The sequence below is a fragment of the Myotis lucifugus genome, unplaced genomic scaffold (genome assembly GCF_000147115.1).
Source record: "Myotis lucifugus unplaced genomic scaffold, Myoluc2.0 scaffold_92, whole genome shotgun sequence".
NCBI lineage: Eukaryota > Metazoa > Chordata > Mammalia > Chiroptera > Vespertilionidae > Myotis > Myotis lucifugus.
In genome coordinates, this window is record NW_005871140.1 from 3,245,250 (window position 1) to 3,262,766 (window position 17,517).

General features: G+C 35.9%; 1 protein-coding gene across 1 annotated transcript in view; it reads right to left on the minus strand.

Annotated features, from left to right (window-relative positions):
- Positions 1 to 17,517, minus strand: part of LOC102426399 — a 183,442-nt gene that overhangs the window by 152,375 nt on the left and 13,550 nt on the right. The window contains exon 3 of the mRNA XM_023756395.1: positions 11,102 to 11,272. Coding sequence (XP_023612163.1) covers positions 11,102 to 11,272 — 171 coding nt within the window. The remainder of the gene's footprint in view (positions 1 to 11,101; positions 11,273 to 17,517) is intronic.

Consider the following 17,517-nt stretch of genomic DNA (forward strand, 5'->3'; position numbering starts at 1 on the left):
GCAGTGTGTTGCCAAAAGTTGGGAGGCTGAACAGTAATAGGATTTACTAGTAGAGGTCTGATGAAGGAAAGGAATATAAAATAGCCACACAAAACTATTTGGCATATTCCAGGTGAGTATAATTAACTATGTTGAAATAAGGATAACTGACACTTTGTCTTGGATTAGGTTCCCCAGGAAACAGACTCTGAGGCCAAGATTTACCTCTGGAAGTTTGCTGGGGAGTGTTCTCAAGAGCAATACTAGTTAGGAAGTGAGGGAAGCAGGACTGGGCAGGGGGAGGTGAATTGTTATGCAGTTGCAACAGAGGCCTCTAGTGGGAGCTCTAGAGCTGAGATGGCCCTTCAGAGTTCTTCAGAATTGAGGCCAGGAAACCATGCCTTTGCACTGCCTGCCAACCAAATGCTAGATGAAGGTTGCCCCCAGAATGAGGCCTAATCTTGGGAAAAGCAGCTCCTTTACATGGAGGGCAATTGTCTAAGAAGTATGTAGCTGTGGCAACTGGAAGGTGGGTATCTCAATCCTGAAGAGAGAATCCTGACAGTGTGGCATGGCATCCACTCACACATGCATGGTTATCAAGAGTGGAGGATGCTGTCACAGGCATTCAATCACTCAATACTCAAAGCAACCAGATTTTCTAGGTGAGTCCCAGGAAGGTTAAGTGACTTTAGAGAGATCTACTCATAAGGGGCAGAGAAATCTTTAAAAATCAAATTCTATGATTTTTTTTCCAGCTTTATTGAATTACAAGGGATATATTACATTGTGTAAGTTTATATTGATATATATTGCAAAATGATTACCAGTTTTAGCTAACACCTCCATCATGTCACCTAATTACCTTTTTTTCCCATTGGTCAGAACATTTAAGATCTACTCTTTTGTCCTGGCTGGTGTGGCTCAGTTAGTTGAGAGTCATCCCATTGACCAAGGGGTCACAGTTCAATTCCCAGTCAGGGCACATACCCAGGTTGTGTGTTTGATTTCCAGTGGGGGTGCATATGTGAGGCAACTGATCGATGTTTCTCTCTCACATTGATGCTTCTCTCTCTCCCTCTCTCATCCTCTCTTTCTAAAAATCAATAAAAACATTTTTTAAAAAATCTACTCTTTTAACAACTTCCAAGAATATAATTCAGTATTGCTGATTAAAATTGCAATGCTATGCATTAGATCTCAGAATTTATTCATCTTCTAACTGGAAGTTTGTACCCTTTTGTTAACATCTCCCCATTTCCTCTACCCCCTAGTTCCTGGTATCCACCATTCTACTGTTTCTACAAGTTTGTGTGTTTTTTAACCAAAGTCAAATAACATGAAAGTTAAAATATTTTTGTTATGTAAGAAGGTCATCAGTCATATTTATGGGTAATTTTTAAAAAATCTTCATCCAATCAGAATTAAAATTTACCTTTGGAGATAGAAAATAAACTCTAACTGAACTAACATTTTATGAACATTAAGTCAAATAAATGTACTGTTAGTTTTTCATTTTTACAGACTTGCAAGATAGTTTTTAGAATATTCTCATTTTCTATGTTTTCTCAAATGTATAATATATTATAAATCAAACAATAAACATGTCTAACTTTAATATTTAGATATAAAGCAAATATTTATAATCTTATCTTTAGATAAGCTATAAAGCAAATATTAAAATTATAGGGTTCATTCAGGCAGTGAAAATTTAATAATGAATTAGTATATTTATAATACATTTAAAAAAGTGTTTTAATGCCGAACAGAGATGTTTTTGAATATTATCTAACAGGGAAGGAGCCAGTATCCATATTTTGTCTCAGTAAATAAAAATGCACTTAAGTGAAAACAAGTTATATATAATAGTTAAATTCATCAATCTAAATGAACCTGGATAGGATATCAAATAACATTTTTTAAAGCCCAGAAAAGGTATACTTAAGAAAATAATTTATTTTAAAAGAGACATTTTGATTTTCCTCTGTAAGTTGTAGCAGGGTCTACCATTTAGATGTATAGTGGGTGACTGTCCATGAGATAGGATTTTAGGGGTGAGCCAGAAGACTGACCTCAAATACCTCTCCCACCAACTTACCAATACTTGAAATTGCAGTTAGAGATTCACTGCTCTGTCATAATTGAAACCCCACAGAGCAAATGATATTCAGCTTTATTGGTTATTGATCCTTTGAGGCTGTGATGTTCAATCTCGGCTCTTTGGATTCCCTCGGAGGGCCTGGGGTAGGCAGGGCTGGTAGGTAGGGGGTGAAAGTGGAGGGGTTGGTCCCAAGCAGGAGATCAAACCTGATGATTGAGTCTGTGGGGGCAGCCACCTTCCTGGCTTCAAATAGGGTAGATCCTATTTTCATTTAACTTTCATAGTAGATTCTAAGAAAAATCTTTGATCTAAGAAAAATGTATTTTTAACTGTCTTAACTTGAAAGAAAGTATGGCATGCCTATTTCCTAAGAGAAAGTTGTGTGTTTGTGTTTTTTTTTTGGGGGGGGGGGCTGGAGTGGGGGAAGTGGAAGTGAGAACCTGGGATAGCTGACAGCCTGCATTGGGGATTGGAGGCTGAGAATGGAGAGGCCTGTGAGATGGCCCTCACTGGCTTCAGTTACCCTGGGACTGGGCCTGTGTTCCTTTCCTTTAAGCATGTAAAGTCATATTCATTGTTTTGTTATAATTTTTTAAAGTGCTTCTCCCTTATCCCATTTTCTGTCTACTAATAGTAACAATTTCAAAGCAAGGTGAATGGTTCTGCAAAAATATTCTCTTTGTATCTAATTAAAATTCTCACTAAATTCAATATATGAAAATGTTCAAAATTATCTAGAAGATGGTGGCAAAGTAAAGGTACTGGTATGTCAAGTCCTAAGCTAAGTAATTTCAATATTTCAAGGAAAAATGGAACAAGTATCTCATTTTGTTTAAATTAATTTAGCGCTTAAAATTATATTTAATTGGAATTAAAATACCAGCTATATTAGTCCTATGTGTAGCTGAATATAATATGATATATTATATACCAGAACAAAATCTTTGAAAGTGCCTGGGCTTAGTATATTTTTTTCTCATAGGAAGTAAGGGCTTTTTTGATGAGAAAAAATATACTCATATCCTCATATCCCCCAAATTATATTTTACTAGAGGAAATGAACATTACAGTATCACATGTGAACCAAATTATCAGACTTCGCCAAAGAGGTCATATACTCATCTTTAAATAGAGTATATGTTTTTAATGCTATTTCGTTTCTTGTTAAAATATACCAAATATACCTGTAAACATACTTTCCCCCCTAATATAAATGAGTACTCTGGGTAACCAAAACTTATACAAAAGCTTACTGCCTGTGGCAATATTTTTTCTTTAAGAAATAGTCGATTTTTATCATAAAAAAAATTATCAAAACTGTAGCTAGAATCTTAAGTAGGTATAAATGCATCACTTCGTTTGCACTGACTAGAAAATCTGCATTCATTTCTACGTTCAGATGGACTGATGCTTGCTAATATTCATGGTGAGCGGGACTAACATAGACATAGGTGGGTAATCCCAGGGACATGAGCATATATGCAGGAAGAGAATCTCAGCAATTTGAGCATCTAAAACACTCTGTGAAAAAGCTAATTGAGAGGTAAAAACAAATTACCTGCTATGGAGAAGGACAATCTCCCCGAGAGTTGTGCCTGCAGCAGCAAGGTTCAGTGGTTGCGTTTAGTCTGGGTAACTGCTGGGACAGTAATCCAGCTCTGGCCTGTAGACCTTCCCTGCTGACTCCCCACCTGGCAATTCTCTGGGCACCTCTAGACTGTCAGGACTGCCGGGGCCGGGGGAAAGCCTGTTTCATTACAACCAGCTCTGCCCCAACCAATTGCTCTTCCCTGATTTTGATACAGATGCAGTTTTTCCCTTCAGCAGGTCCAGGAGAGGAAGATTGTAGCTTCCTGCACACAGAGCTTTACACCTGGCTGCTGATGCCTGTCAGGAAATAGGCTGGGTGAATACACTGGCATTTCCACCCAGCCCCCCAAGAGTCAGGGGTGAGGGGAGAAAAAAAAGGAAGGCAGGATGGAAGTGAGCTCTGGAAAGAAAGGTAGCTGAGAGGTTTCAGTGCCTACTGCTAAAAGCTATCCCATGAGGTATTAGAAGGCATTTCAAGTTTCTTTGCCTTTAAAATGAACAATCCAACATTTGCCCACTATGGTAAAATCTACATATGAAAATCAGTTCTCTCCTTCACATTTTGCCAAACATTTAATGAATGTTCTTGAAGTCACATTTCAGTTTTTCTACGCTAGCCACATTCCTTTGAAAATGAATGTAAAGTTGACGTTTTACAACTTATACTTAGAACGTACTTTAAATTTGTTTTCCTACTGTCTACTCAAATAATGTAGGTGAAATAACAGTTCAGTGGTTGTAAATACATATATGGAAGAAGTATTAAATGGAAAGACAAAGATCAAGGAATGTACAATGGAAATACGGACATAATAATTATGCAGAACAGTGACAAGGACACACACAAAAGAAATCTTGCCACAATTTTATGGATAGCTGGCTGCAGTTATATCCTTCTATGCACTTAACTGTTTCATGGAATAAATTAAATATTTAAGTAAGCTTGCTAGTAATACATATGGTTAGAGAAGTGTAAATTTTAAAAGTGACCACAAAATAGATTGCAAATAGTTCCACAGAGCTCCTGTGTCATTGGTAGAGCCAATTCAAGTGTACAAAGCATAGGAAAGGCCAGGAGAATATTATGGATAAAAATTAGCATTTTTTTCTGTCATCGATCAAATTACCCCATTTTCTAAATATAGATATGCCTGTAAACAAAAAATGATGACATTGTATAAAAAGCTGAAAAGACCTACACATTAGTTTTACTGTCCTCATAAGGTATTAAATTGTTCAAATTCCATGAAAATTCATGGGCTTGGACCAACAAGATGTTCGTTCCAGCCTTCTCTGCACCTTCCCACAGGACTTAGCTCAATACTTTGTTACAATATGTATTTGGTAATGTCTGGATTTACTAGACTATGAACTTAAAATCTTTTTTTTCTGTAATTTGAAGAATAAAAATGGTTAGACACATACTTCCCAGAGAGTGAACTCCATGATAGACAACAGCATTCTATACAAATAAATCTGTGAATTACCTTTTTAAACACACACACACACACACACACACACACACACACACACGTTAATGTCTTTAAGCTATAAGAGAACGGTATAAAACTAGAAAGGCTAATAAAACCTCAAAATCACAGCCCTCTGAATCTTGTTTTTACCCAGGTCACTAAATTCCACTATATTTCTCCTCTTTGCAGTCAGAGGGAACCGTGTGAAGTTAGCAAAGATTGAACTTTGAGACCCTTACTTGCTGCAGCTCCCAGGAGTGCCGGGAGTTGCTGAGAGCTAGAGAATACCATAGATGGGGAAAGGAAGCCAGAGAGCAATTAGGCAGTATTTCCGATAAGCTTCCTTAAAGAGATCTTGGAAGAAAAGATCCAAATCTCCAAGCCTTCATTCATTTGCTTTATTGATTTACTTTATTGTTTTAAATAAATAACCACGTTCAGGCCTGATTTTAAAGAGACTCTTCTTCCCCCAAATTTTATAAGCTCTCGGCCCCACAGAAACTGGATCTGTCTCTATTGACAGCAAATAGAAGACAACCCACAGAGCATCATTGACCAATTGTGTGTGAAAAGCACTAATTCCAGTTGAAAGGATGTCCCTGTACCCATCTTCCACTCATTCCCCTATGCTTTCTCCCTCCTACTCACACATCCCACACGCTTGCTCATCAATTCTGTGTCAGATCACCCACCTTCCTCCTAGTTTTTCCACCCACCATCCCCTACAGATTTGCTAATACCCTTTCCTATCAATCCTCTCTCCCAGGGAAATGCTAACATTTCTGACAGCATCTCCATGGGGATGAAGAGGAGGAGGAGTTGCAGGGAAAGAACAGGACTGGGAAGGCAGAAGTCACTGAGCCATGGCTACAGCAGATGTTCTCAGAGCGGCTGGGGGTGGTGGCAGTGACAGGGAATATGGAGTAAGAGAAGGTTTGGGATAGTTAAGAGTTGTTACCTGAAGGGTTTCATAAAGTATGGTGTGCACTGAGTGTGACCACCTTTTTAAAGGTAAAAATAATAAGAAACCTCATCCACCTTAAAAGCGCTGTGATGCAAGAGAATGTGCCAGAAAACCAAACAAAAAAGTGCACACTGAGCTTGTGATTACACAGACATATGAGTGAACGTGGAAATAATATGCAAGGGTGAGAATAGTCATATAACAATTAATGTGATTATGAGTAATATAACTTTTTCCTAAAATTATCTAACGTTGTTGTCATGCTGTGTTTTCTTTTTTTCTTTCTTTCTTTCTTTCTCTTTCTTTCTTTCTTTCTTTCTTTCTTTCTTTCTTTCTTTCTTTCTTTCTTTCTTTCTTTCTTTCTTTCTTCCTTCCTTCCTTCCTTCCTTTCTTCCTTCCTTCCTTCCTTCCTTCCTTCCTTCCTTCCTTCCTTCCTTCCTTCCTTCCTTCCTTTCTTTTCTTTCTTTCTTTCTTTCTTTCTTTCTTTCTTTCTTTCTTTCTTTCTTTCTTTCTTTCTTTCTTTCTTTCTTTCTTTCTTTCAAGGAACTTTCCTATAGTGGGGATGGACATCCAAATTTAAGCTGTTCTGGGTCCTTTGTCTTATATGTCCATTTAAACTATATTATGCCATGTGATTCAAAAAATGGGACTGAGGCAATATAGAACACAGAAAGAGTGTGTCCTTTTAAGAGATGACCTTCTCATATTAACACCTAACTAAATTATATTTTTAAATTATCAATGAAATATATGGTGAGGATGAGGTCAGTGAAAAAGTGAAGGTAACCATATACAATATGAAAAAGCACCCCAGGAAATTTTGAATCACACCCAGCATCAGCCCCTAGTTGAGAACCACTGCTCTAGAAAATGATGATGGGTACAATCGATTATTTTGGTTCTTGAAGCTGAGCATGGGCTTATACAGATATTCAATAGAGCGATATAAGTCAACAAATAGAGAAAGTTGGAAAGATAATGATCACAATTCATTTTTATCAGCTCTAAGATAAAAATGAATAGGAAAGGAAAATAAGTTTATTAAGTTCCTTCCTGTTTTACCTTCAGAGTCCATTGCCTCAAATCTTTGAAGCTAGCAATAATTTTAAATCATCCCCCATAGTCAGCCTACACAGTGTGGTCTAGGCAGTTACATGATCATCAGAAAAGATCCAGACTAGCTGCGGGTCTAAGCGCATTAGACCTGGGTCACTTCATTTATTATTATTACTCAAGTCTGGTCATTCCAGCCAGAGAAGTCTTTCTATGTCTTTGCTCTCTACTTTTCCTTCTGAAAATATATCTTGAAAAGAAAATATAAAAAATATATAATTGTTCGTCTTGTAGATACTGCTTTTCCCTTTCCACAATCTTGAGATGAATGATTTTACTGCTAGCCTTTCCCACATTACTGATGTAACAATACAGAGAAAAGTTACGGCTGGTTAACTGTCTGGAATGAGAACTTATTTTTGAGGGGCTACTGGCTATGTTTCTAAAAGTTACTTTAATAAGCCTGCTGTGGTTCTCAACCCTCCCTCTACAATGCAATTCTAACCTGAATGTGATTGATATCTTCACTCATGCTAATAAGGCAAAAGTGAAACAAGGAAGCTATATGTAGAGATACTCTTGTTTTTCAATGATGAGAATTTTATTTTCTAAATCAGGTCATAGTTTTTATATACTGGAAGAATACTTCAACTTTTTGTGCTATTCACAATGTAATCGTCACAGATTGGACACCTTCATATTTAATCTGAATTGTAAATATTTTCTCCATCACTTTAGTCAGACCCAGGGTTGGCAAACTTTTCTGTAAAGGACCAAATAGTAAACATTTTAGGCTTTTCCAGTCATAGGCTCTGCACCTCAACTGCTCAGCTCTGCTATTATAACGTGAAAGCAGCGATAGGCAATACATCAACAAATAGGTATGGCTGTGTTCCAGTAACACTTTCTTTACAAAAACATGCAGGTTTGGTTTGCCAACTCCCTGGTCTAGACAGTCAACAAAACAGTAACTCAAGTCTGTATGTGCTGATTTCTGACTATGGCCACTTTCAAGTTACAACAAGCCATAATTTTTATAAATTTATTTTAAAACTTTATTTTTGAAAATATTACATACGTCCCTCATTTTCCCCCACTGACTCCTTCTAGCCTGCCCTTCCCCAGCCCTTTACCTCCCTATTGTCTGTGTCAATGGGTTATGCATATATGCATACAAGTTCTTCCGTTGATCTCTTCCCACCCAGGCATCCACCCATTCCCCTTCCCTCTGAGATTCAATAGTCTGTTCCATGCTTCTATGTCTCTGGATCTATTTTGTTCATCAGTTTATTTTGTTCACCCACCAACATATGAGTGAGATCATGTGATACTTGTCTTTCTCTGACTGACTTATTTCTCTTAGCATAATACTCTCCAGTTCCCTCCATGCTGTCTCAAAAGGTAAGAGATCCTTCGTTTTTTACCACTGCATAGTATTCCATGGTGTAAATGTACCACAGTTGTTTTTTTAACATAGCCTTTGGAAGAGGCACGCAGTAGCACACTAATATGTAGCATTCCCACTAAACAGATACCATTGGTATAAAAAACTTGAAGAAGCTTAAGTAATATTAAAATACAATAAAATTATTAGTAAGTGAAAAGTATTTGTTGTTTGTTTTAGATATGACTTTTTAAATTGTAACTTTATATAACTTAGTTTTTTTAACAACTGGCTCACAAAATTCCTGAAAATTTATAATCAGCACTCTCAAGCCAGGAGAAGCCAGCCTCAGCGTACCACATCAATTAACAAACCCCTGGAGGTGGAGGCACGGATGTTTTAAAAGATCTCCAGATGATTCTAACCTGTCACTGCATGAAGGCCTGAGGGTGGGGCTGATGTCCAGCTTTCTTGGAATATGGGAAGAAGGGGAACTTAATCTTTGAGAAAAAATTAGACATTTAATAGGGAAAAACTGGAGAGAAAGAAGAGAGAAGCAAATGAGGCTGTATGAAAAGAGGCACAATGAAGGAGGCAGGCTTGGAGGAGGAAGAGAGAACGCAGACCAAACTAGGGTGACCAACATCCCAGTTTGTCTGGAACTGAGTGGTTTCCTGGATGTGGAGTTTCCAGTGCTAAAAGCAGAAAAGTCATGGGCAAACCACCAGAGGCACTGGATTTTTAACTTTAATTAATTGTTACTAATTTAAGATTAAATAACTACATGTGGCTAGTCACTACTGTATCACACAGCACAGCAAGCAAAAACAAATACAAGATGGCTTCTTTGCATATATAAACTTCCTCTGTGTTTGTTGGTATGGAGATAGTTTTGAAGCATGTTAAAAGGGCAATGTGTGAGAGGAACAATTCAGATTCTAACATTAAATATTTGCTAGCCACTGTTGGTGGGAGTGTAAAATGGTGCAGTCACTCTGGAAAACAGTATAGCAGTTCCGCAAAAAAATTAAAAATACTATATGTCTCAGTATTCCACTTCTTGGAATTTATTTGAAGAAAACAAAATAACTAATTAGAAAAGATATATGTACCTCTATGTTCATACCGACATTATTTACAACTAGAGGCCCAGTGCACGAAATTCATGCACTGGGGGAGGGGGAGCCCTCAGCCTGGCCTTCACTCTCTCACAGTCCGGGATCCCTCGGGGGATGTCCAGGACCCCTCGCTCCTTACCACCCACCTGCTCGCTGCTCCTTACACTTGGCTCGCTGCTCCGTAGTGCTGCCACAGAAGTGGGAGAGGCTCCCGCCACCGCAACTGCTCTAGCCAGCCATGAGCCCGGCTTCTGGCTGAGCAGCACTCCCCTTGTGGGAGCACACTGAACACCAGGGGGCAGCCCCTGCATTGAACGTCTGTTCCCTGGTGGTCAGTGTGCATCATAGCAACTAGTTGTTCTGGTCGTTCCACCATAACGGTCACTTAGGCTTTTATTATATAGATAGCCAAGATATGGACATACTAGGTTTCCATTGAGAGGTGAATTGCATTCTAATGGGCATGACATTAGAAAAAACAAGTTATGGGGGAAAAAATATAATGTTATTTTCAGCATAAAACTGAATGTTAAGAAAGAAGAATTGTAGTGATAAAGGCTGATCAAAATACAACTACCTTTAATGTTATCACATTCAAATATAAATATAATCGAAGGAAATGAGTTAGTTGAGATGTAGTAATGGTTCCTTAGATAGAATTGGGTCATACATAGAATAATTCAAATTGAAATAATTATAGTCTCTTAAATACGGGAAGTAAAATTATAAAATGATATTAATCTGACAGACTTAACATGGATACTCTATTATGATAACAGCACTTAAACTCCCTAAGCTTTCAGTACCTAAACCACTTTAATCAGGTATGACTTTTTTTCTCTTCTGAAGATGCAACATCATATAATAGTCTAGGGTATTTTGCCATCTTGTTCTGACAAATAACCAATTCACCTTTTTGCCCAGCATATTCTTAAGTATTGATTTTACCAAGTGAACCCAGACATGTGTCACACTTATCCAATACAGATTCTTTTCCTTGGAAATGTAGTTTGAACATCAATCAGCCACTTGGCCTTCCACCTCTAACTCCTATTACCACTGTCTGTCAATTATTAAAGCTTGCCCATTTCTCCAAACAAGTTGTTTTTAAAAACTGAAATACATAGTGACTCCTGTGAAAAATTTGTTTCTTGGGGAAGTTTGCAAATGTTCACGATTAAGTTTCTTCACTGAAATTACTTTCCTGGATTGAAAACTACTTGAAGTGTTATAAATCCACATTTCAAAGGCCTCTAGGTATTTTCTTTTAAAATACATTCCCTGAATGGTAATATTAGCACTTGTAAGCCAAACTCCAGTTTGAGGAAAGACAACATAAAAAGAAATTCAAGCTGAGCTGCATTGTTACATGGGCCTTCAAATGCAGCAGAATGTTTTGTCTCTGGCTAAACTCAATGCAAGGCATAGAATGACACCCACCTTGAGCTGCAGGCCTCTTGGGATAAGAGTTTTTGCTGGAAGGCTTTTAATGTGTTGGTAGACATAAGAGGAGAATTGCTCCTGCTCAGCCTGTAATTGGGGGCCAAGTTTAGAGAGATGATCTCTGTTGCTTTTGATAGCTGTCTGCAATTCATCAATCAGCCTGCTCACCTGAAGGGGTTAAATTACAAGAGTTGTTAGCAAGAAGTAATTGTTGATGTCACACCTATTAGATTTTGAGTACCTAGTTTGATAGGGGGGGAAATTACTGCAATACAAGGATTTGAGTATAGATCTATCTTCAAGTAAAAAGACTAGATGAGATATACATTCCTTCATCAACAAATTTTATTGATGGGAAAATTTGTAACTTTTGCACTTCAATAATATGAAACAGGTAGTCATTTACAATTGCCAAATGAAAAATATCTCTGGGTATAAAAAGAAAATACATCTGACAAGTTTGCCAAAGACTTTTAAACTACTTAACATCATAAAACCTCCTTAGACTTTAAATAACCTAATATATGTGGCAACAACATTTAATTTTAATAGATGTAACTTCCTTTTTATAATATTTTATTTTAACATACATATATATGATATTTAAATTTTTAATATTAATTTCATTAACATTTGTTGGCCTTTTAAATGAATCAATCTGATATCTTCCTTCCAGATATCCAAAATATAATTTTCCAAATTTCTGAAATACAATTTTCCAAAATAGTCATACTTTAAAGAAAATGCTCTATTCTAGACAGTATTTTAAATACATATCAATTTCCAAATAATGCAGAGAACTTTTCCAGAGACAGCAACGGCTTAGAAACATGTACCCTTTATTTTAAAATTTCTAGATTTATAATCACCTTATTTAAGAGAGATATGAACTTGACCTATGGATTATTAGACATGTTGAGGATTCAGAAATAGTAAGTTAATTTTTTACAAATTAAAAGTCATTACCACCTTTTGACTCTTCACTGTGTTTATAAACTTATACTCTCTCTAATAGATTAGAATCTTACATAAATACTGGTCCATATTTGGTAGTGACAAAAAAGATGAAAAGCAAAAATCCACATTATCCCAAAGTGATCAAATTAGACCCATTTAGAATTATGACTGACTGTGAATAGAGCATGGACTTTCTGAAATCTTGGATTAAAATCTTGGCTCTCCAATTTACTGACTGAGAGACTTTGAACAGGTAATAAATGCCTCATCCATAAATAAAGAACAATATTGGCTTTATCATATTAAAAATTAAATAAGATAAAAGAATGAACACCATAATGTCTAACCTATAATAGATGACTAGCACACATGTTATATTATTATTTTCATGTTTAAGTGTCTTCTGCATATTAAATTTTTTATTGTTTTTCTTATACTGTCTTTCTATCCCAACCCCTACTTCAGATGAAGCAGATAAAAATTTAAAACCATTTGCTATAGAGATTCTCCACCTCCTTTCAATATCTAGGTAATGTGAGATTATATATATAATATTCTATTATATATTCCAACTATATTTAACTTTCCCCAAGAACTTCAGAAGCATTATAAACAAGCTACTTAAAATTATTGCTATTTTTCTTTGGTCTCCCATATCTCTCTTATTTGTCCCTATGACTTCAATCATCTACTTCTTTTAAACAATCCTTCCTTCTATATAAAAGATTGATACACTTTTTCTCTTTAAGAAACCACATAATAAATATCTTCAGCTTTATGGGCCATATCATCTCCATCAAAACTATTCGACCCTGTAGTTGTAGTTTGAAAGCCAGCACAATATATAAACAGTTGTTCCAGTCAAACTTTATTAAGAAAAACAAGTGGTGGGCTGGATTTGGCCCCAGGACTATAGTTTGCCAACCCTTCTTTTAAATACATATATTGTCTCTCCTTCATTTTCTTTCTTTTAAGTAATACTCTGGTCCAAGCCATCATCTCATCACCACCCCTTACTTAAATTATCAAAACACCTACTGAGTGGTTTCCCTGTCTGTGGTCTCTCCCTTTCTAATTCTTCTTGCCATCTCAACTGAATTAATTTACCTCCAATAGCATATTAAACTTCCAGTTGCTCCCTCAGGTTCCTGCACTTGGTATTCAAGATTCAAGATCTTTCCTTACTTTCTGGAACAAATGTATGTGCTTTCCATAAAATACTGTTAGACCTTTAAGAAAGTTGTAACATTTAAAATATGGAAATGATCCCATATTAGTCAATGTTTTCAGCCTAATCTTCACTATTCCACCTTCCAGCAGTGTTATCATTAAAAATGATGGGTAATGGCTTGGCTGGCATAGCTCAGCATTTGAGCATCAACTTAAGAACCAGGAGGTTACAATTCGATTCCCGGTCAGGGCACATGCCTGGGTCACAGCCTCAATCCCCAGTGTGGGGCGTACGGGAGGAAGCCGATCAATGATTCTTTCTCAACATTGATGTTTATATCTCTCTCTCCCTCTCCCTTCCTTTCTGAAATCAATAAAAATATATTTTAAAAAATGATGGGTAATAGCATTTCTCATTCCCAAACTAGAGACCAATACAGACCAGCTTACTTGCTCTTACAGTTTTCTGACAAAATTAAAATCCAAGAATCAAAAGCCTTAAATAGAAAGTTTCCATTTCTGGAAAGCACTGATCCCCTCTGAGCTTATTTCCAGGGTCTTATGGCTCAGGAAGATATAATTTCATGTAGTCTTTAAAGTACACTAAGTATGCAATGTATTTTGCTTGTCAGTAATACTGCTCTCTTTAATTTTATATAGCACAGTGTGTGTTATAGAAAGCCACAAAAAGAAAGAAAGGAAGAAAGAAAGAAAGAAAGAAAGAAAGAAAGAAAGAAAGAAAGAAAGAAAGAAAGAAAGGAAGGAAGGAAGGAAGGAAGGAAGGAAGGAAGGAAGGAAGGAAGGAAGGAAGGAAGGAAGGAAAAGAAATAAATAAATTAATTAATTTTTGGCTTTGATTTGAGAGCATTTTTATACATGACTGATTTTACTGTCACAATCCATAGCCTTTCACTGATAGGGGATTTCTTGTGACATCAGAAATCAACCAACCATACAACTGATGATGTCATTTGCAGTTTAAACTAAATGACTGTTGTTGGTTAAAGCCTTAAAAGTTTCATTTCCTATGAATTCTTCACTGCTCCACAAAGTCTATAATTTTTGCTATTTTCACTGGCATCATGATTATTTGTTAATGTATGTTAAATTTCATTTCCCCAGTTATCACCTATTTTTTTAACAAATGACTAAAAACCATCAAGTTAAATGTTTTAGAAAAATAATATATTTATTAAATATATTAGAAAATATAAGAAGAATTCTGCCATTGATGTTTTGATGAAATTCCATCAAATTTTATTAAAACTTTGTAACTTTACATATTCATAAGGTCTTTTAGCCTCAAAGTGTGATATTTTGTTCTCAATTATTGTGATAACTTGTTACCCTTAAAAATAACCCTAAAGATGAACTAATTCATATACCAAAATAGGGTAGGTTATACAATACTTCTGAATTACTTTACATAATATAATTTTTTTTCAAATCACAGATGTTACTAAAAGGGGAAAAATGTTCTTTAAATTCTTCATCATGATCTTTTTTTTCTGCAAATCCTTTTTTCCCCCTCTCTACAAAGGCAATGTGAATAGGAGTAAAAGAAGACAAAACTTGACCTTTTGTGATCCCAGCATTAATGGGTCTGTTCATAATTCAATCTATGTGTGTGTGGGAGCATCCATGTGGAAACATAGAGGCCCGAGAGACATAAAGCCTTTCCCTTTAAACATTATCTGACCCTATCAGTCCCATTCACAAGAGAAGGCTTACGTATGCATATGTTGAAAAAATGCACCATCTCATTGTGCAGTGGAAAGCCTACACATTCTACTCCTCACTCTCTGTGGAAATCCTGCACGGAAGTGACACTTGTTCAGATTTTGAGAGAGTGACAAATGAGCAGAAGATAACAAAAAAATTGAGTATTCTGAGGAAACAAACTAAACTTCTGAAAGAATGTAAATGCACACCTGTCTATAAACATACATGTAGGTTTTTGCATAACATGCAGGGCAGTTTGGTCATGTTTTCTGATACATTCATGCAACTCTTGAATTTAATTATAACTCTCAAGATGATTTAGAATCATTACATAATATTTTGTTTGTAATCATTCTAAAATGTATACATATTGAAGTTGTACATTCTGAGCCACACATTCCGAATACTGTACTCCGGCTACAATGAATGACTCCTGGAGAAGCTCCTGGATTTTATAGTGACGAGATCAAAGTTCAGCTGTCTGCCTGAATTCTATGTGGCCTTGAGTCCATCTATGTTAGTAAGGAGGACCTGAGAGCACTTTGCACTGAACTATCACTTGAAATCAGTACTAAGGGCAGCAGCCTCTATGTTAGGAATGTCATCTTGGCATGTAACATACAGCCAGGATGGGGCTCAAAGCCAGGTGAGCACTCAAACTGAAGACCAAGAAACTTTCTAATTCACAACATAATTAAGAAGAACCAGAAAGAGGAGATGAAAATTAGTATTTTAAACTTCCTAAAATCTCTTCTTGGTTTCAGGCCCCAGAGTACAATGTTTTTCAGATTAAAAAGTGAACATAATCCAGACTTGAATGACTGAAGACGAGAAAATATGGGGACCTGTGAGCAAAATTCAGTATCTCTTGATTTGGAAGCTGCAGTGTAACTACAAGGAAACCTAACATGTATACCACCTCTTGTTTCCTCCACTTTGATTACTCTCAACTTTTTAAGTTTCCTAGACTACTGTTAGGAAGTAGATCTTATTTCCTGCCATAGGTCCCTTATGTGCTGACTTTAGGCTGATTCGAGAGTCTAACATCCCCATCTACACATGAGGAAAGAGGTGATTAAAAGTAGAAATATTTTAAATGTCTTTATCACCCACTTGACTATGTTGATGGCAACGAGGATGATGTCAACTATACCTTTTGAGGAAGCAATAAGAATGTGTTTCACTGACCTCTAACTACAGGAGCATAATTTTCCAAGGGTCCCAGCTACTGTGCTCTGAAATCCATCACCAAGTTGGTACCAATGGCTGAGAAAACCAAGTCACAGGACTCCTCAGTTACACAATTTGGCTCAAGGATACACCACCAGTTTTGCTGAACCTTCCTTAGACTGCACAACAGTCTAGGATGCTTCCACCCAGTCTTCCTTTCTTCTTTCTTCCCTGGTGCTCAAATATGTCTCTCAGCATCACCCATAGCTTTCCCCATTTTCTCTCACAGGCATTTCTTCTAATAAAATGCATACACATCTATTCACACCTAGGTATTTACTTTTCAGATAACCTGGAATAACACACTTTTAAACCAACAATAATGAATTACATGCAGCTTTCCAGTAGGCCATTTTTTAAAAGTTTTATATAGTTTAACATAAGTCATTACCTCAAAGTGGTCTGATGATGAATACATTATTCTTCTTCCAAGTTTTCATGTAGAAAAATTACATGAAATCAAACCAGATTTTAAGATAAAACTATAGGAATCAGAATTCTAAATCTCAGGTTTTATGATGTTTAATTTAGGTTTTTAAAATATCTAAAAATATAGTATTTTATAAAAAAGTAAATTATGGTAAAAAATAAGTATTAAAGTAATCTCCTTTCCACAACTTTGTACTTCTCTTCACCATCACAAGTTCACATCTCTGTATGTGAATTAGGGCCAAAACTGGATGTCACTGACTTTTTCTAACCAAAATACTAGAAATTACAACTCAATATTAATATAATCACTTTCAAAGTAATGATGTTGAAATTATTTTCATAGTATATGGAATATTACACACACACACACACACACACACACACACACAGCTGATCAAGCAGACATATAACCAAATAAAGTACTGTGCAGGTACATAGGTACTAAACAGATATTAAGATGATAATAAAGAAGAAATACTAAATATGCATAAAACTGTTGGATTTTCCAGAAAAAATAATTTTCATTCCCAGTGTTGCTAGCAAAGTAGCATTCAAAATTATATATTTAGTATCATGATCATTTTCCTGGGCCACCTCAAGCTTTCAGTTCCATTGAAGCTACAATTTTGCAGAAAATATCAAAGAGTAAACAATTACTAGTACAATATTTAAAGGGCAGGAAATACTTAATTTTTTCATTTTTTAATTTCCTATTTATCTCTAATAATAATTTGTGTTATAGATATAATTTTAATTATATTAATTAAAGATATTTATTTGCATTTTCTAAAGTTTACCATACCAAGATACATGATACAGTCCTTTTAAACTTACTCTCCAACTGTGATAAAATAAATCACAGTTTTATAGTTTTTAAATAAATAGAAGACAACATTTTAAAA